The sequence below is a fragment of the Lynx rufus genome, unplaced genomic scaffold, assembly GCF_022079265.1.
Source record: "Lynx rufus isolate CCGP_SWC_20201006 ecotype Redwood Valley unplaced genomic scaffold, mLynRuf1.p SCAF_36, whole genome shotgun sequence".
Taxonomy (NCBI): Eukaryota; Metazoa; Chordata; class Mammalia; order Carnivora; family Felidae; genus Lynx; species Lynx rufus.
The window spans coordinates 298,880-319,093 of record NW_025814852.1 but is presented as its reverse complement, the minus strand read 5'-3'; the positions used below and the strand labels follow the sequence as shown (position 1 = coordinate 319,093).

The 20,214-nt window shown below is 49.2% G+C and overlaps 1 protein-coding gene across 7 annotated transcripts in view; it reads left to right on the top strand.

The window, feature by feature from the left end:
* The window catches only part of EHMT1 (euchromatic histone lysine methyltransferase 1), a 151,890-nt gene that overhangs the window by 62,824 nt on the left and 68,852 nt on the right, over positions 1-20,214 (top strand). For 2 of the 7 annotated variants that reach the window (XM_047093686.1, XM_047093683.1), the window contains exons 1-4: positions 2,176-2,242; positions 3,090-3,156; positions 10,743-11,299; positions 18,547-18,727. In XM_047093686.1, the coding sequence (XP_046949642.1) occupies positions 3,132-3,156; positions 10,743-11,299; positions 18,547-18,727 (763 nt within the window). In that variant the 5' untranslated portion in view covers positions 2,176-2,242; positions 3,090-3,131. Of the gene's footprint in view, positions 1-2,164; positions 2,243-3,089; positions 3,157-10,742; positions 11,300-18,546; positions 18,728-20,214 lie in introns of those variants that run through there. The other 5 variants (XM_047093688.1, XM_047093687.1, XM_047093690.1 and 2 more) reach the window with 4 other exon arrangements.

The window sequence follows — 20,214 nt, the reverse complement described above, 5'->3', positions numbered from 1 at the left end:
GAGGTCAGGGGGCTGGGATTAGATGGGGTTAGGTGGCCCCCTGCCTACTTTCTGAGATGCCTGGCCAAGACCTGACCCTGGGAGGGACATCAGGTGCTGCTGGTAAGCTTAGAGGGGGGCAAGAGAGGGTTTTCCTGGGTCCACATACAGAGGTCAAGGGCTCTGTTAGGGAGTCCAGGAGCCCTTCCTTGGGCTCTGCCCGGGCTTCTTATTTCCCCAGACTCTCTAAACCCAGATTCTTTGTAAACTCTCCTACTTTTTTTTTTTTTTTTTTTGAGAGAGATTGAGAGAGAAAGACAGCTCGAGAGTGGGGGAGGGACCGAGGGAGAGAGAGTGGATCTCAAGCAGGCTCCACACCCAGTGCACAACCCAACTTGGAGCTCGATCCCGCAACCATGAGATCATGACCTGAGCTGAAATCAAGAGTTGGACGCTCAACCGACTGAGCCACCCAGGCACCTCACACTCTCCTACTTTTAAATGTTGATAGTTGATTAAAGATGGAGACATGTGCCAGTCAGCCCTGTGAAGCTGTCTCACTGGTGGCTCCTCGGTGATGTCAGGTCTGTGTCCGCCCAGCCACCGGGGCGTGTTGTGCCAGCCCCAGTGTAGCCACAAAAGACTTAGCCCACAGAGAGACTTCTACTCAGCTGGTAGGAAATCTCGGGGCCAGAGATATGAGGGTGGACAACAGTGTGATGCAGCACCTCATGCTCTAGGACTCTGAGAGTCTGGAACTTTCCTTGCCCTCACCTGGAATTGGTTCTCTCTCTTCCAGGAGCCTCAGTCCTCTCGGTGGGAAGTGGTAGAGAGGAACCAAGATTCTGTGCATGGTGTGCTTGTTGCTGCCGAGGTGTCCTTGCTTCGGGGCCGTGCAGTGCAGTGTCCACAGAGCGTCAGCTGTGCTTGCAACTGTCAGCTGCTTTCCTCCCCGTCGCCCCGTGCTCTAGAGCCAGCATCCTTATCCTCCTCCTGTGAGACTCCGGCCGTTCTCACAGCCCCCACCCCGAATCGGACCGCAGGCAGGCTTGAAGTTCTGTTTGGTTCTGCTGTTGCCAGTACAGGAGTTTGTCACTGGTTTGGGCTCCGTGTTCCGTCCTCACCCCTCTCCTGGTTTGGTGTTGATTTTGTGGATTGCTGGCTCTTGTGAGAAGGTGATGACAGCCATGTTCCCTCTTGTTAGCATACATAGGTTCGGTCCACAGAGAGCATCTGAATTTGGGAGATTTTTGTTCTTCCTGCTTCAGTTGTGGGCTGAGCTCATCATCGGGCTCAGTCCCTGGGCTTTTGGACTTTCAGACATTCACACTGGCCGTGCCCTGCTCTGCCCTCACCCGTCAGGGGTTAGAGTGGCTACCACTCAGCCTCCTTTATTCATGCGGCAGACGCTGGCTGTGGGTCTCTAGGCTGTTCCAGAGAATCTACACAGGTGTATAGCTGTGTGGAAAGCAGACATGGAAGTGGGCCCAGCGGCCTTTCTTACTCAGTCCTCTTAGAAAGGCCCCAGTAGTTCTGTGGCCACATGCTCATTGGCTCCTTCTGCACGCCGGGCATTGCCGACACTTCGGGGATATGTCAGAGAATAGGACAGGCCCCTCCTGTGGAGCCAGAGTTTGCATGCTGGTGGGGCAGACAGGCTGGGTGGTATGTTTGATGGTGGTGAGTGCCAGGGGGCCAGCGAGGCAGGGTCCAGGAGAGGCCTTCTGATAAGGGGGAGATTGGCCTATTGAGAGGCTGCAGGGTCCGGGGACATGAAGCTGGGGTCAGAGTGTGGAAGGAGGATCAGAGGCTGGGCCCTGAGACTTTGCTGCCCATGATGAACACCTGGGAAGACCCTGGGCTTTGAGGAGAGACACATCCAGCTTTGATCCCTCCCTGCAAGGACATATTCCCCACCTTCTGGGAGAAAGTCTCTGAGTTCCTGGATTTTAACTTGGTGCCTGGCACCGAATTCTGGCTTCCTGTGGCAGGAGTGTTTAAGAGGGATTACAGAAGGGGGTCCACTACTTAGACTCTGAAAACCACCAGTGGGGCCACGTGTGGTGCTCCAGGGGAAGGTGGGAGGGCAGTAGGGGAAGGTGGGAGGGCAGTAGGGGGAGCTGAGCCATGCTCACGCCCCCTCTCATCCTGTCCACCTAGGGAGATGAAATCAGCTCTGTTTAGGAACTGCTGGGGGGAACATTCTGGAAACACTGAAGAAGAAGGGACGTCACAGGGCGGGAGGCTGCTGTGCACACTTGAGGTGGGTTGGTGGTCCAGGGCGACAGGGTGGGGCACTGCCATTGCTCTTAGGAGCCATGCTTGGCATTCAGGGAAATCAGGGACCTCAAGGTTCTGTAGGAATGTTCTGAGAATGTTTTGTGGTGTCTTTTGGAGAATGTGTTACGGAAGTTAGACACGTGTTTTGGGGGTTTTGCCCTTAGCTTCTGAAAGTTGTAAGTAGGGGGCCTGGAGGGGGCCTGCGTCTGCCCCTTCTGCTTCTCCATGGACTCGTGGCGGCAGCGGCTGCTGCACCTGCAGGGACCCCATCAGGAGTGTTTTGTGTGTGCTTCTCCAGCCAGACTCTAACCCTCCCTAAGGCAAGAATTTTTAAAAAACAATTCCAAGAGATGTTGTGTAATTCATGCCTCCGCATAGTAGAGCAAATGTTTAATGATTGACGTTTTTATTGAATTTTCTTGATTTATCCATTTCTGTAGTTTTTTGTAGGTTTTTGTTCATTTGAAATACTTAGTTGAATTGTTATCAGCAGCAGAATGCACTTTGATACAATTTATAGCATTCCAGTAACAGTCAAAACTTTTGAGATTTCTAATTATGTAAGTGATGCGTGAACACATTCTTATTATTAAGAAACTGTCTCCTAAAATGCAGATAAAGTAGAAGTTTCCTTGGGCTGCTTTCGGAGTGTCATTCTCCCTCCTGGAGGTGACTGGTATCTGCTGGTTTGAATATGTCCTAACTGTGCAGTCACCTGACAGTGAGTTTCTGTCAGGATCCAGATACCACGTCCATCTAGAGAAGTCGTGTTGGCGAATTGCTTAGTCTGCCTGTGGGTGAATCCGGGCTGATGGCTGTTTCTTCTTTAGCAGGCAGTTCCGGCGAAGGGGGAGACGAAGCAGGATTGCTGCATGAAAACAGAGCTGCTGAGGGAAGGTAAGGGCGCAGTTTGCTGCTTCGGGAGAAGTGGCCAGAAGACCCATCACTCTGGTGTCTCCTCACCTGTCCCCGGCTCCCAACTTCTTTGCTTTTACCTGGGTTACTGCGTGGCTTCCCGTGTCCCATCCCCAGGTGGACACAAATGCACACACCTAGATCTGCTAGAGAAGGGAGCCTTTACCCAAGAGTGAAAAGCAAACACCTGGTAGATGCTTATCTTCAAGTGCACCCAGGAAGTCGAAAGTGAGAAGGGTCGTGGTGAGGTTTATGGCAGCTTCATTTCTAGCGCTCAAAGCGGAAGTGCCCAGGTGCGCATCACCTGGTCATGGCCTGTGGCGTGCACACGGCGGGCGGTGCTCAGCACCTCAGAAGAAGGGGCAGCTTTGTTCTCACGGCAGCACAGACGATACTCAGTGTGTTTTGCTAAGTGAAGGAAGCCGAATCCACAGGCCATGTACTCTGTGACTCCATTTGTGTGACATTCTGGACAAGGTCAAACTAGAGGCTTGGAACACAGCAGAGTTGCCAGGAGGTGCAGGGAGGCTGAAGAAGGGGCGTTTGCAGAGCAGAAGCCCTGTGAGGAGCCATGGTGGGAGGCACTCTGCTCTGTTGGTTAGGGCTATGGAATGGTCTCTGACAAGTGAGTCCTGCTGTGTCACACATGAGCTACGTGAGGGCTGCTGAGAAGTTCACTTTGGAGAGCCGCGTCCTGGCCGGACACTATGAGGCTCGTGGCTCGGGAGCGATGCAGACACGGGATTTCGTTTGGCTGTCTGTCAGGGGAGATGGGCGAGCCGCCCTGGACTGCCTGCCACACGGGCACTGGGGCTGAGCAACATGTCACGGCATCATCCCAGCAGCCTCGGAAGGTTAGCACAGGAGGAACCTGCCCACGATCGTCACTGTCCCTCCTCACTGAAGCTGGTGGCTGCCGCGGGCGCTCCTGGTGTTCTGGCCGCATGCCAGCCAGTGCTGTCTGGTTCTGTCTCTCCTCTGAGGAGGGGGAGCTGAGGCGGGGCGCACTGCTGGGCCAAGGTCACCCAGGCCGCCAGACTGGCAGCTTATCCCCTCCCCCGAGAACGTAAAGACGATGGTGTGCGGAGGCGCCGGCAGTGGCTGGTGAGACTGCTGTCGTGTGCACGGCAGGAGAAATGAGTGGAGAGCAGGGGCCCGTCTTACCGGGCCCCGCAGGTTGGCCCGCAGCGGCCCATCACTGACCTACGTGTCTTGGTGGGTGTGCCTCTGAGTGCCCCCGATGCAGCCTTGCAGGCCATCCCGGCGGTGGTGGGATGGCCTGCCGAGTACCACCTTGCCGCCGACGCTGGTGGCTGCCCTTGCGTGCCCTTCCTGAGCTGCAGCGTGGCCACCCAGCATGCATTGCTGCAGCCCCTGTCTGCCTCTCAGGCAGTCCAGGAGCTGCTGTGACACCTTTTCACATCCACATAGTCGCCTCACGTGAGCACTGTGCACACAGCCAAGGGCCACCGTGGGTGAGCGTGGAATGCGGGTGCTCCGGCGGCCAGGCCACAGGGCAGGCTGTCTTTCTCTGCATGACGTGCTGCACTGACACACCTTTGTAACAGAGCTGCTTCCGATTCCAGTAGAGTTCTAGGGGCTCCTGGGAGCAAGGTGGGTTGGGAAGCTGAGCAGTGTCTGCTTTGCTTCCTCTGACCATTTCCAAGCCTCACTTCCTCCCCAGTGGGAACCCTGCTCTCCGGGGGGCCCCCAGTTCAGATCTGACCCAGTCAGGCACCTGCGTGGTCGAATGAGGGTTGTGGTCCTGCCCTGCATCCTGCCCTCACTTTGGGCCTTGGGGGACCTCATCCAGTGGGATCTCTTAAGACCTGCCTGAGGGTTTCTTCATGGGACTGTGCTCCCCTCCACTCCTTGAAGTGTCCTCTTTCATGGGCACCCACGGTCTCCAACTCTTCTTTTTCCCTCCCTGGCTCCCCTCCTGGGACCTTTTCTGATAGAAGTTGTGGATAAATAATGCTAGGTGCCATTTTCCTCTCTCACACACTGTCCCTGAGCCAAGGTCTTGACTTCCTTTTGAGGAATTGTTAGACTGATTTCCACAGCAGGGATAACATTTTACACTCGCACCAGCAGTGTGGGAGGGGTCCGGTTCCTCTACTTCCTGTCAGCTCTTGTTACTGGCTGTGATTTTGATTATAGCCATCTGAGTGGGCGGGTACAAACTGGTGTCTGATTGTGGTTTTGATATGTATTTTCCAGATGATTAGTGATGCTGAGCATCTTTTCATGTGCTTATTCGCCCTTTGTATGTTTTCAGAGGAGTATCAATTTAGATCCTTTGCCCGCTTTTTAAATTGGTTATTGATTTTTATTGTTGAATTGTCAGAGTTCCTTATATATCATAGATACTAGTTTCTTAGCAGATATAGTTTGCAAATATTTTCTCCCATTCTGTGGCTTGTCTTTCCAGTTTTTTGATAGTGTGTCTTTGAAGCACAGAAGTTTTTCATTTTGATGAAATCCAGTTTATCTGTTTTTTCTTGGGCTCCTTTTGCATTTGGTGTAACATTTAAGAAACCATTGCTTGATAGAAGGTCACAAAGATTTATGCCTGTGTTTTCTTCTTAGAGCTTTATAATTTTATCTCTTATAGCTAGGTCTTTGATCCATTTTGAGTTAATTTTTGTACATGGAGTGACATAGGGGTGCGGCTTCATTCCTTTGTGAGTGGATACCCACTTGTCCCAGTACCATCTGTTGAAAGGACTGTTCTTTCCCTGTTGAATTGTGCTTGCACTCTTGTTGAAAATCAGTCGTCCGTGTGGACGGATGGCTGTGGTGCCGGTGCCTCTTACTGTCCTTAAATGCTGTTCGGTGCTGGAATAGCTGTTGGAATGCCTGTACCTTCTGCTTCCACCATTGCTGCATGTCTGGGTGTTTGTGGTTTTGGTTTTAAAGATTTTATTTTTAAGTAATCTCTACACCCAATGTGGGGCTTACACCCACAAGTCCAAGGGTCCAGAGTCACAGACTCCACTGACTGAGGCAGCCAGGTGCCGCTGTCTGGGTGTTTCATTGCCTGACTTTTCTCTCCATTGTGGATTCTCTTTTTCTTCACAGGTCTTGTGATTTTGGTTAGATGTTTTGAATAATAATGTTGTGGCTTGAACACGATGTTATGTTTGGTTGTCTCCCCTACCTCCCTGTTCCCTAATAGATTGTTGGGCTTTTCCAGGGCACTTGATTGATTAATTCACAGACAAATTTGGCCTCTTACTGGTTTGTTTGTAAGCATTTTTAGCACTGAAATAGAGTAACCTTCAGTTAATAGTTGGTTTGTTGCTGTTGTGTGAGAAACGTTTCTCAGGTAGCAGGTGTAGCTCAGTCCTACTAGTAAGGTGTTAGCTGTTCGGGATCTCTGCTGAATGCCCATCACTGAGAATTCTTTTCTTCACCGGGTCAGAGCTCGGCTCCTTGACTCACATGTAAGACTCGATATTGAGTCTTCTGTTTCATGGATAAGCCGTTTTATATCTCCATTTATTTTACTTTTCTTAAAATTTTCTTAGCCACACGTTACTGTTTTCGGTGTACAGGTGTTGCCATGATTCTTCTGTATTTGCTTATGCTGTTGTAAATGGTGTGTCTAAAATTTTACTTTCCGGTTTTCCATTGCACTTTATCTTTTTGTGACTGAACTTTGAGGTAATTGAGGTCCACATGCATTTATAAGAACTAACACAGAGAGAGCCCTTGTATCCTTTTCCCAGTTTCCCCCAGTACTGACATCTTGCATAACTGTAATGACAGCACAACCAGGATATTGACGTCGATAAAATCTGCGTATTGGGTTCCTCGGGTTCCCTGGCTTTACTCGCATACGTGTGCATTTATCCCTGGTCCGTCATCACAGTGTAGGTTTGTGTGCCCTCCCACTGCCAGATGCAGAGCACTTCATGGTGCAGGGGCTCCTCCCCCATGGCCCCCTGCATTTACGCCCTGGCTGCGAGTCTGGGCCCTAGTGCCAGGGTTTTGTCCTTTCACAAGTGTTCTGTCGATGGGGTCGTACTGAGTGCTGCCTTCTGGCATTGACTTTTTTCACTCAGCATCATTTCCTGGGGGATTTGTCCAGGTTACTTCACATGTCAGCAGTTTGTTCCTTTCTTTTCTGAAGTAGGAGTCTGTGGTGTGGATGGACTACATCTGTCTAACCTTTCACTCTCTGAAGGACATCTGGGCTGTTTCCAGTTCTCATCGGCTGCAGTAAAGCCACTGTGAACATGTGTGTTCATCTTGGTTTGGGCGCAGCTTTCCATTTTTCTGGGGTAAATGCCCATGACCACATTTGCTGTCACGTGCTAAGTGCGTGTTTAGTCCTGGAAGAAGCTGCCAAAACTTTCCAGAACCACTGCAGCAATAGTGCGGTGCACGGCGGTGATGTACTGTCCTTGTCTGTGTTGGTAATTATTCCCATCCGTGGCTGTCAAGCGCGGTCTCCTTGTTGTTTGGAGTTGCTGCTGTTTAGTTTTGAGAAATGTTACTCTTGATGAAGTCTAGTTTATTGCTTTTCCTTTTAGGGATTGTGCTTTGGTGTCAAGGATAAGATGTCTTGCCTACCCCTAGATCCTGAAGATTTTTTCAGTTTTTTTTTTTTTTTCTTAAAAGTTTCATAGTTTTACACTTACATTTCTTTTCCATTTTGAATTAATTTTTATATAAGGTATACCGTTTAGATTAGGTTTCATTTCTATAATCAGTCTCTCTAAACTCTGCCTTCGGTTCTGGCAGCTTACTTGTTGGTTACTTTGGATTTTCTACATGGGATCATGTCAGTTAGGAATGAATGTTGATGCTTCTTTCTGACCCCAACACCCTTTGTTACTTTTTCTTGCTTGGTGGCTCTGGCCAGAACCTTCAGAAAGATGGATACTGGTAGCAATGGCAGATAGCTACAGTTCCGACCTCTGAGAGGAACACTGCCCTTCCCTTCTTTCCCAGACTCTCAGGACAAGCCAACACCATGCCTGTGGGCTTTCCCACACCAGGCGGGTCTCCAGCTCTCTGTGACACCAGCTGGGTGTCCCACAAGCAACTCAGTTCCAATACTGTCTCCCTGGACTCAGGGCTGATCCCACAGGTCAGGGGCTCGGTCCCACAAAGCTGCCGCCGCTTCAGATGCCAGTCCTAAGCAGAGGGTCCCCAGGGCACACACAACTTTGACTGATGGGCTGTGAATTGGAGATTCCCACGACGCTCTCCTCGAGTTTGGTAATTTGCTGGAACACTTACAGAACTCAGGAACAGCCCAGTGGGAGTGATGCATAGGACAGGGTACTGGGGAAGGGCTGCAGAGCTTCGGTACCCTCTCTGGGTGTACCGTCCTCCCCATGTGGGTGTGTTCACCCACCTGGAAGCTCTCTGAACCCTGTGGTTCGGGGATTTCTGTGGCAGTGTCATCATGTAAGCATGATGCATTATTAACTCGGTCTGCAGCCCCTCTCCCCTCTCTGGAGGATGGAGTCCAAGCTTCTTACTGTGACTTTGTGTTTCTGGTGACCAGCCCCATCCAAGAGCGCATCCAGAGTCCCTTCCTGAGCTGTGTCAGGAGCCAGGGGCAGAGACCAGATACCTATATCTTGTTACATCATTCTGTGTAATCACATTTATCTTTTCTTGTTACTGTTACAACTTATGCTTTTGATGAATAACAAAGCTTTTCCCTGTTTCTAGGTCACAGATCTGTTCTCTACGTTTTCCCTTGTCAGCTTTGAGGTTTTCGGACCTCCTAGGACAAGTGTTTCTCAAACTCAGATTTGTGGATGAGCCACTGGAGGTCTCGGTGAGGCCCAGATGTGTGGAGCCCACCTTCAGAAATTCAGAACCAGCAGGTCTAAGCTGTGACCTGGGAAATCTACCTTCTCTCCAGCTCGCCCCCTTGGGCTGCTGTCCACGACCCTGCTGTGACCAGCAGGCACCCCAGCTCCTCTTGTGGGGTAGTGGAGAGGCCTGTGGTACCCTTCTCCAAGGGGAGGGAACCTGTCTCCCTGTGCCTTTGCTGTTCTTTTTCATAATTTACTTTGGTGTTGGGGAAAATTATTCTTTCCTCTATATTGTAGAATAAGGTGGTGGAGAGGCACCTGGGCGGCTCAGTCGGTTGAGTGTCCGACTCTTGATCTCACGGTTTGTGGGTGTGAGCCCCACACCCGACTGCATGCTGTCAGCACGGTGCCTGGTTGGGATTCTCTCTCTCCCTATCTCTCTCAAAAATAAGGAAATAAACTTTAAATGAAAACCCTTAATTTATAGTTGTGTAATCATTTAGGAAGTATTTACTGTGCTCATACTGTGTCCCAGGCTCTGTTTCTGTCTCCGGGCATGTCGTGGATAGACAGACAGAACTCTCCTTGCAGACCTGACACTCTAGGGCAGAGGGACAGACAGTATCATAATGATGGGGTCTCCCGTGAGAGTTATTGGAGTAAAGGGACTGGGATGGGTACCGAAGCTCTTTCTGCATCCATGGTGTAGTCATGGGCTTTCTGCTTTGGTCTGCCATGAGGTTACATATCTTTGTAGATCTTCTGATATTAAAGGGTATTTATATATAACTGGTCCCAGACAAGGTCTGTCAGAACTGTCCTGGGAGACTGAGCTCTTATAGAGAATAGGCTTGTAGTCCAGGGGTTTGTAATGGGCTTTCTGACTGATATACTGAAAATAGGACCCTTTTTCTGGTTTATTACCCACTTTCTTTAAGTTTGTTCTTGTGAAGCTACTTCTGAAACCTTTCTATCTTTAAACAGTTTTATTTTACAGTGGTGTGTTTGTTCCTGGTGGATATGCAAATCCGTGTAATATTTTGGAATCTTGAGGAGTGTTTATCTTGTGCTTTTGGTTTTACACTGTGTCCCCCAAGGCAGGACTGCAGGCCCTTAGTGTACCTCCCACACAGGATGGACAGATAGCCAGCATGCCTGAGCTCAGGGCAGGTTCTCCTGTTCAGGATTTGGCCTTCTCTGGACTTTAACCAACTAACTTCCAAAATTAATGTCTAAGACATTTTATTTTATTTTCTTAGATTTAAAAGATTTTTTAATTTTTATTTTTAAATTAATTTTTTAAAGTATTTATTTTTGAGAGAGAGAGAGAGAGAGAATGTGCGCATGAGCTGGGGAGGGGCAAAGAGAGAGGGAGACATAGAATCTGAAGCAGGCTCCAGGCTCCAAACTGTCCGTGCAGAGCCTGTTGCAGGGCTCAAACTCAGGAGCCGTGAGATCATGGCCTGAGCCGAAGTTGGATGCTTAAGTGACTGAGGCACCCGGGCACCCCTTTTTAAATTTATTGTTAAGTAATCTCTTTAACCCAACATGGAGCTTAACTCACAACCCTGAGATCAAGAGTAGCTTGCTCTTCTGACTAAGCCAGCCAGGCGCCCCTAACACATCATTTTACATTTACTCTGACCTTAAATCTTTGTGTACATGACATGAAATGATTTTCCCTTGGATAGCTTTATGTAGACTGCCCAGAGAAATGGTAACTGTTGTGTGTGTCGTGTCATGGCAGGGCAGGTCCACAACCTCTGACACCGTCTCCTCTGTTCACAGAGATATCTATGGCAGCCGATGGAGGCTCATCGGAGAAGCAGGGAGGAGAGGGCCCCCTGGCCTCAGACGGCGAAGCTAATGGGTCCTGTGGAAAGAGCGAGGCTAGCAGCCACGTGACTGCAGCCCAGCACACTCAGGAGAACACAGCGGTCAGCCCACAGGACGGTACCAACAAACTAGCTCGAATAGCTGAAAATGGGGTTTCAGACAGAGACAGTGAAACGGGGAAGCAAAACCACGTCAACACAGATGACTTCACACAGACTTCTGTCATCGGGAGCAATGGGTACTTCTTGAATAAACCACCCCTGCAGGAACAGCCCATGCGGATTACCAGCACTTTGGCTTCCTCGCTTCCTGGTCATGCTGCAAAAACCCTTCCCGGAGGTTCCGGCAAAGGGAGGACTCCTAGTGCTTTTTCTCAGGCGCCAGCCACAGCACCGGCCAAGCTTGCGGAAGCGAGTAAAGACACGGAGGACAAGAAGCCCTCGGGCCCTGGTGCCGACGTCAAGGTTCACAGGGCACGGAAGACCATGCCAAAATCCATCCTGGGCCTGGTAATGCGATCCTCGTCGGGACGGGGCTGTTCTCGTGTCTGTTGTGCTGTTTCCTTCCTGTTTGTATTCGCTTTTGTCACGGTGACGGCAGACGGACTCTGTTCGTGAAGGAGAAAGGCCAGTAAATGGCAGTGGTTGCCCCACAGGTGGTTGTCTGTGGGCCTGGGAAGATGAGGAAAGGCTGCTGACAGTTCAGGTGTGAACCACCGGCAGATGACCCCTCCCAGCCCGCCTTCGGGGCTTTGTGCTGCTTTTGGGTGTCTGTTGCCCGCTAAGACCAGATGCATCAGATGCTTGTGTGGAGACCTCCTCCTCTGCTTTGGGCCTGGGGCTTGCATTCCAGCACAGGAAGGCTGAGCACTGACTCTGGAGAGAAGTGGTCAGGAACTTGGTTAGCTTCTTGGTGTGACAGAGGGTAGGGGCGAGGGACATCCTGATGACACGCCCTGCTTTCATGGTAGGCCCCTGGGAGCAGGGAACAAGCAGCGAGATCCCAGTGTCATGCTGGGTGAGGTGGCTTTTGCCACCAGTGAGTATTCGGTGCCCGTGCCTGCTGCGTTTTCTCAGAATGTCCATAGTCATGTTTTGCCTTCCCAGTTCTGTGTTGATCTGGCTGGGGATGAGCTCTAGGTATAGTTCCCTTGGGATTTCTTGCACCTGGCGTTGCTGGTGAGTCTGACTGTTTGTCATTAGTGGGTCATGTGTGATTTCCTCTCTGCAACCTTCTGGAGTTGCATGAGTAGGCCTGTCCCCTTGGGCCTTGTCGGTGTGAGATGTGTGTCTTTCCTCAGTTCTAGAAAAATGCTTTGCACAGCTTTTCTTTCTGTGGAGCTCTTGACATGGACATGGGGTCTTCTGTCTCCTCAGATGGCTCCTTATGTGTTTTCCAGCTTTGATTTCTTCTTTAGCACTTTACTTTCTTGCTGTTCATTCTATATCATGATGATTTTACTTTTGACAGTTTTTGCATACCTAATATCTCCAGTTAGTTTATTTAGTTGTATTTTGTCTTATCCTTCAAAGGCCATTAGATTCTTTTATAGTCTGTTGTTTTAAAAATTTTTTTTTAATGTTTATTTTATTTTTGAGTGAGAGAGAGAGAGAGAGAGAGAGACAGAACGCAAGCAGGGGAGGGGCAGAGAGAGGGGGAGACACAGAATCCGAATCAGGCTCCAGGCTCTGAGTGGTCAGCACAGAGCCTGATGTGGGTCTCGGACCCACGAACCGTGAGATCATGACCTGAGCTGAAGTTGGACGCTTAACCGACTGAGCCACCCAGGCGCCCCTTCTAATCTGTTGTAAGACCTATTTCCTCAAGTGGGAGTCCTGTTTGGGCTCAGTGCCTCCTGTTTGTGTTGATTTTTCTCCCCAGGTGTGTGCTCATCTCTATTTCCATGGTTTTATATTGCCTGACTGTGAGCTTTGTTGCATTTCCTGTAGCCTGCCTGCAGTGATTGTCGGGAGCCATGGGCACTCCGTGGGGCTGGACTGCTGACTGCCCCATGCTGCTGGGCCTCCATAGCTGCCGCATGATTCCTGCTCTAGGATTGCCGGGGCTGGGCATCCCCTGACTCCTGTGTCTCAGAGTGTGGGCCTCACCCCTCCCAGACTTGCTGGCCCTGACTTGATTTCCATGTTTTGCAATATTCTTGTATATGTCCCAAAACTTAAAAAAAAAAACAAACAACTTTTTTTAATAATTAGGAATTCACAGGAAGCTGCAAAAGTAGTACAGAGAGACCCCCATATATCCTTCACCCGGTCTCTCCGGCTGCATTTTATGCAGCTAGAGCACAATGTCGATTTCTGTGAACACCCAGCACCAAACAGCTCCCCAGGGTCCCCCTTTATCCCTAACCACCCTGTCCCCAGCCCCTGTTCTCTGTCTCCACAGTCACGTCACATCAGGTGTTCTGTAAGAAGGTGGGGACTTTGAGAGCGGCTCAGCTCCAACGAGACTGGCCACGTTGTGTCAGTGGCTCCTTCCTTTTCATGCTGCAGGGTTTTCTGTGGTGTGGATGTCCCAGAACTTAACCACTCACAGATTGAATGGCTTTTGGGGGTTTCCATTTGGGGGCTGTTACAATAAAGTTGCTCTGGATATTTATGTACAGAATTTTTTTGGACAGAAATTTTCATTTCTCTGGATTAAATATCCAGGAGTACAATTGTGGGGTCATATGTTAGTTCGATATTTAGCTTTATAAGTTAACTGCCAAACCAGATTCCAGACAGGCTACGACATTTTACATTCCCGGAAGCAAGGTATATGAGCAGTCAAATTTCTCACGTCGTTGCTGGCCTTTGGCATTGCCGCTAGTTTTTATTGTAGCTGTGGTACCTCATCATGGTTTTAGTTTGAACTCCCCTCATGGCTGATGATGTTGGACATCTTTTCCTGTGCTTATTTGACATCTGTGTGTCCTTTTTGGTGAAATGTCTCATACCTCTTGCCCATCTTACAACTAATTGTTTAGTGAGCTTTCAGAGTTCTGGGTGGGGGCCCTTTGCCATGGATCGGTTTACAGACTTTTCGCTCTGTCTGCGGCTCGTCCTCACCCTCTTATTAGGGTTTTCCCTGGAGCAGAAGTTTTTCCTTCTGACCAAATCCACATCATCAGTGTTTCTTTTACAGCCTGTGCTTCTGGCATCGTGTCTTTGAACTCTCCACCTAGCCCTGGGTAACAAGATTTTCTGTAGTTTTTAAGAAAGTTTTTTATTTTTATGTGAACTTTAGATATATGGTCCATTTTTAGTGTTTGTATTAGATACCAGGTTCAGGGTGATGTTCGTTATTTTTGCCTGCCATTTTTTGGCTTGCCATTATCCGTTTTTAAATGCATGTCTGAAATTTTATATTATTTGTTTATCTCCTTGAAATTATACTTTTATTCTGTTCCTGCTTCCAGGATTTTATTCCAGTATGTATATTTTTATTCTTGAGGCTCTTTTATTGTCACTGGAACATATTCCTCTAAGGAAAAAAAAGGCAAATGAAATTTAACTTGAAGAAATTTCTTGACTGTGCAGGCTTATCCAAATGTTAGTTGTGCACTGAATTAGTATAATTGTTAGTGGTGTGCAGTTGATTGTCACACGTATCATTTTTGGTCAGTTGTAAGGACAGAGGACCAAAGACTTTTGAGACTTCAGAAATGGATTTCCTGAAGACAACCCCTGCCTGCTGCACACCTGGGAGCTTCCTCTGTCTCTGAGCTCCGACGGGAGGAAGGAGTACACAGTGACGTAGCAACGAGATGAGCTGTGCTGGTGGGGTCACCGAAGTCCCCTCTGATATGGAGCCTCCTGGCTCCAGACCTGGCTTCTCCTGCCCCTGGGGTTCCCTGCCCCGCAAACCCAGTTCAGTCTCATTTGGTTTTCTTAGGAGACCATGTTTTATTGAAAATTGTTTTAAAATCGACCATTCCAGTGATGAGTGTTGCAGGCTTGTGATAATAAACCCATTTTCTTTGTAAGAGTTAAAACTGAAGGCGTGTTCTCACCACACGGCCTATGTCCCATGGCAGTGCAGGCTCTCTCTTATGCAGTGTTGGTACCGTCAGAAAACGCCAGCATGGGGTTAGACTTGTTCGCTGTTGCGCAGAGAAAGTGGAACCTTTTTCCCTTGCGTTGAAGCGCTCGTTACTGTGTCCTGTGTTGCAGACCAGGACACTAGTCTAGTTGAATTGTGCCTCAGCATGGTGGTCCCCTAGCCTTCTTTTGTGTTGCTGTCCCCACATTCTCCCTGTCCACTTTCACACAGCCACTGGTATTCTCTAGGTTCTGGAAAAAAGATGTGGCCTTGCTCTTGGAGCCCTAAGCCTGGTTAGAGAGGCAGTTCTGAATGACAGAGTTGTGCAGGTCCTTGTTAGTTGCCCCTGGAATTAAGTGTCTGGAAGGAGAGAGCTCACACTGAGCCAACATGGGCCTGGCTGGTGGCTCAGGGAGTGGCCTCCAGGCAGAACTGGAGAGGTGACGTGCAGAGTGCTGGGGGCAGGGAGGGCCAGCAAGAGCCAAACCCTGTTGCGTCTGTGGCGATGCAGGTAACCTTCTTCACAGCCCATGACTGCCCCTCTGCGTGGGGGAGGCCTAAGCTGCCTGGGTGCTCAAGGCTCTGTCATAGCAGTGGGCACCCCTCCGTGAAGTCAGACCCTATCCTGCCTGCATGGGAAGCAGATCGTGTCTCTTTTATCTTTTTTGCTTTTGTCTGATAGTAGAGCCCTGGTAGTCTAGAATCTTCACCTAAGTTCAGCAGCTCTTGATTTTTTTTTTTTTTCTTCAGATTTTCAGAAATAATATCTTAAAGATTTTGGGCCCTGGGGGCGCCTGGGTGGCGCAGTCGGTTAAGCGTCCGACTTCAGCCAGGTCACGATCTCGCGGTCCGTGAGTTCGAGCCCCGCGTCAGGCTCTGGGCTGATGGCTCGGAGCCTGGAGCCTGTTTCCGATTCTGTGTCTCCCTCTCTCTCTGCCCCTCCCCCGTTCATGCTCTGTCTCTCTCTGTCCCAAAAATAAATAAAAACGTTGAAAAAAAAAATTAAAAAAAAAAAAAAAAAAAGATTTTGGGCCCAAGTGAGAATTAGCCTCATATGACTGTTTACTCCTCAGGTTTAATTTTTGCTTCCTGTTTATGTATACTGTAAAATCATCTTTTGCATTTGCCTATATTAGCTGGTGGAGGCGGAGAGTTACTGTGGCTGCACATTCTGCGTGGTAGTTTGTAGGAGACAGAAAGGAACATTCTCTGACTCTTGTGTTCCAGCAGTGACTTCAGAGACAGATCTGGTATGTTTGAGAGAGACTGAAGAATTTTACAGAGCTGACAAGTTACATGTGGCTAGTAACTGTGTGCCGAGGGCAGGTTAATTGTGGAGGTGGTGGGGAAGAGGGTAGGTCTGGGAGAGGAAGGAAGGGCGCTCCAGGGCTGAGCCACATTCCCAGCCAAGCTACAAGCACACAGGGTCGCTGAGCCATGTAAGTCCCCTTGGGCTGTCAGCCACTGGCCATGCTCCCAAGCAGGCTCACTTTTTTTAATTTTAATTTTTATTTATTTATTAAAAAAAATTTTTTTTTAACGTTTATTTATTTTTGAGAGACAGAGTATGAGTAGGGGAGGGGCAGAGAGAAAGGAAGGCACAGAATCCGAAGCAGACTCCAGGCTCCGAGCCGTCAACAGAGTTCTACGCGGGGCCTGAACTCATGAACCGAGAGATCACGACCTAGGCTGAAGTCGGACGCCCAACCGACTGAGCCACCCAGGCGCCCCAAGCAGGTTCACTTTTAAGGGCAGGGGCATCAAGCGCATTCACGTTGTTGTGCAGCCGTCCCTCCGTCTGTCCCCAGAACGTGTTCATCTTCCCAGACTGGACTCTGTCCTGTTACACATGGACCCTCCCCTCCCCCAACCCCACCCCACCACCCCCCTCCATGTCTGTGGCTCTGACTCCTCCAGGACCTCCTGTGAGTGTCCACTCCTACAGGATGTGTCCCCCTGTGACGGGCTCATCTCACTCAGCATGGTGTCCTCACTCAGCACGGTGTCCTCCAGGTTCATCCACGTTGTAGCAGGTGTTGGGATTTCCCTCCTTTTTAAGGCTAATATTCTGTGGTGTGGCCGGAGCGCATTTTGTTTATCCTTTCACCTGTCAGCGGACCCTTGGGTTGCTTCTGCCCCATGGCTGTTGTGAATGACACTGCCATGAACAATTGTGTACAAATAGCTCTTTGAGATTCTGCTTTCAATTCTTTTAGGTATATATCCAGAGTGGGATTGCTGGATCACATGGTAATTCTATGTTTAGCTTTTTGAGAAACTGCCCAACTGTTCTCCACAGCGGCTCTGCCATTTTATGTTCCCACCAACAGTGCACAAGGGTTCTAATTTTTTCATGTCCTTTTCAACATTTGTTTTCTGTGTGTGTGTGTGTGTGTGTGTGTTTAATTGAGGTATAATAGACAGTTTTTGGTTTTTATAGTAGCCATCCTAATGGTGTAAGGAGATACTATGGTTTTGATTTGCATTTTCCTGAAGATTAGTGATGTTGAACATCTTTTCATGTTGAATGTCTTCTTTGGAGAACTGTGTAATCAGATGCTTTGCCCATTTTTTAATCAGGTTGTTTGTTTTGTTGCTGAGTTGTAGGAGTTCTTTATGTATTCTGGATATTAATCGCTTATCAGATATGTGATATGCAAATACTTTCTCCCATTCTGTATAGGTTGCCTGTTCATTCTGTCGATTGTATCCTTTGATGAACAGAAATTTTTAATTTTGAAGAAGTCTAATTTATCTGATTTTTCTTTTGTTGCCTGTGCTTTTGGTATCATATCCAAGAAATCACTGCAAAATCCAGTGTCATGAAACTTTTCCTGTGTTTTCTTCTAAGAGTTTTAGAGTTTTTTTTTACAGTTCAGGTCGTTGGTCCATTCTGAACTAATGTTTGCGTGTAGCGGGTGGTGAGAGTCCGGCTCTATTGTTTTGCATGTGGAGATCCTGTTTCCCAGCACTGTTGAAGGATGCTTCTTTCTTCACTGTTATTGCCCTTACTGCATGCATAAAAAAACTTGGTTAAATGGAATTTGATATGAGGTCCAAGTATTTCGAGGCTGCAGGTGATTTTAGGGAAGTAGATGGAGGGGAGAGGGTTAGCTGTGTCTAGGCAGTCTGGAACTAAGGCAACATTGCTAATCAGGATGAGGGCTGATGACAGTACTGCAGGCTGCCAGAGTCTTGGAAGGCTGAGACTGAAAACAGATTTAGGAGATTGGTAAAACTGTGAGCAAAAGATAAGTTAAAAAATGTAGCATGGGTATCTGTTGTGCCATTGGGGTTGGGGAGGATGTTGCAAGGGCAGCCTTGAAAATGATAGGCCGTGAAAGCACTTCCATAACCAATACATTTACCTAAATCAGGTGTTAGCACTGACTCTTCCTGTGAAGGACCAGGTAGACAACATTTCAGGGCTTGTGTGCCACATACAGTCACTGTCGCTGCTTCTCTCTACTCCTTCTCCTCCTCGTCCTTGTCAACACCATTTTGAGCTTGCAGATGCTGGCCCACGTCATCCGAGGGGTGGCCTGGCATATGTGCACCAGCGCCAGGCCCTCTGATGGCGGCAGGCTTTGTACTTTATCTTCTTTCTTGGTCAAGGCAAGTTTATGGGGGAAAGGAACGGTGTTTTGGGGGCATGTTGTTTCAGTGACGATCTGCTTGTGTGTAATTACAGTTATTAATTGTCTTTGTTTTCAAGCATGCAACCAGTAAGGATCCCAGAGAAGTTCGAGAAGCTCGAGATCATGAGGAGCCAAAAGAGGAGATCAACAAAAACCTTTCTGATTTTGGACGACAGCAGCTTTTACCCCCCTTCCCACCCCTTCATCAATCACTACCTCAAAATCAGTGCTACGTGGCCACCACAAAGTCACAGACAGGTAATAGGGAGACCTGACAACTGTCTCTGCTTTCTGAGTGTGTGTGCTGAACCCACACCTCTCGAAACTAGAAACTTGTTGACTGTGAATGCATATGTGCTGTAGGGGAGTGGGGTCAGGGTCGACGGGCCCTTCTCTGCTCACCCGTAAACCTGCAGAGGGATGTCAGACCTCTGTTCTGAAACCCGTTGAATCCCGATGTTGGTTTCTATGCCTGTTTTCAATCTCAAAATGAAGATTGTTTTCATTAAGTCTTGCCCCCCCTTGTTCTGATTGGATAGAAGACTTTAGATTTGAGAACTTCCCCCTGCCCCCCAGTTTATAAATTAAGTGCTGTTGGAAACAACAGTGTGTTGGGGAGACCTTTGGGTTAAGGTTGTAGAGAAGGGTGGTTTGATTCTGTGATCAGCCACTTCCCATGGGCATTTCTCACTCATTTGAGCTTGCTTCTGTCCATGGTCAATTGAGGGAGTAGGTGAACATTTGATCTCTTATCCAGGCCTCTGCAGGAGGTGGGGCTGCAGGAGCGGCCCCACAGGGAGTATACTGGGGTGAGCGTGTCTCGAGCAAGGGGCCTCCCTCTGGAGCCTCTGAGACACCCATAGTTCCTACAGAGATGAGGTGACTCTCCCCAGTGCAGAAAGGACCTTTCTGTGAGGTTGTCCTGTGTATCAGGCACTTCTGATGTCACCTCCTGGGAAGGGTACAAAACCACAACTTCTGTGCCTGGGAGTGTCTCCTGCAGAGGGAAGTACCACCATGGCCGCCTTGCCTTATCACAGGACAGATGGTGCACCTGTCAGTGTCATAGGAGTTGCAGAAAGCCTGCCGGGGTGGGGTGGGGGTGCTCCTTGCCTCTGGTCAGGTCTGCTGGGATGAGTGGGGCACGTGTGGATACAGCCCTCTGTGACCTTGTCCGGGTAGACCGCCTCTGTCTACTTTCTTCTTCAGACCTCGTTCCTTCCTCTGCCCGGTTGTGCTATCTTCCCTGGGGGGGGGGGGGGGGGAGTGGGGGGGGTGGAGTGTTGGAGCCGGTCTTTTCTCTCCATCAGTATTTTAAATTACTGTGGTGCTGGCCCCAGAGCTTCGTTCCTTTCCCATCCTGTCGTAGCACAAACAGGAAGGCCAAGCAGACTCAGTGGCTGCAAAGTGCATCTTACTCTCCATCTCAGCTTGGGCACAGCTGTGCCTGGCACCAGTCACCCTGTTCTAGCACAGGAAGGACAGAGCCGTGTTTCCTTGTGACCAGTTATGCGCTCAGAGCCACCCCAGTGGGGTGCAGGGCTGCGTGGATGACTGTCTCAAGTGTCCTGTGTGCCCCTTGGCCTAGGGCTGAGGCACGCCTGGTGTCCTCAATGCCACATGTGGGGCTGTCTGCATGACCCTTACTGTGGCATAGTTTACGCTCTTGCATGCTTTTCCAATGCTCTTTTCCTCTGCTTTGTGGAACAAAAATGGAATGGAATAGAGGTTTTATAGCCCCTTAG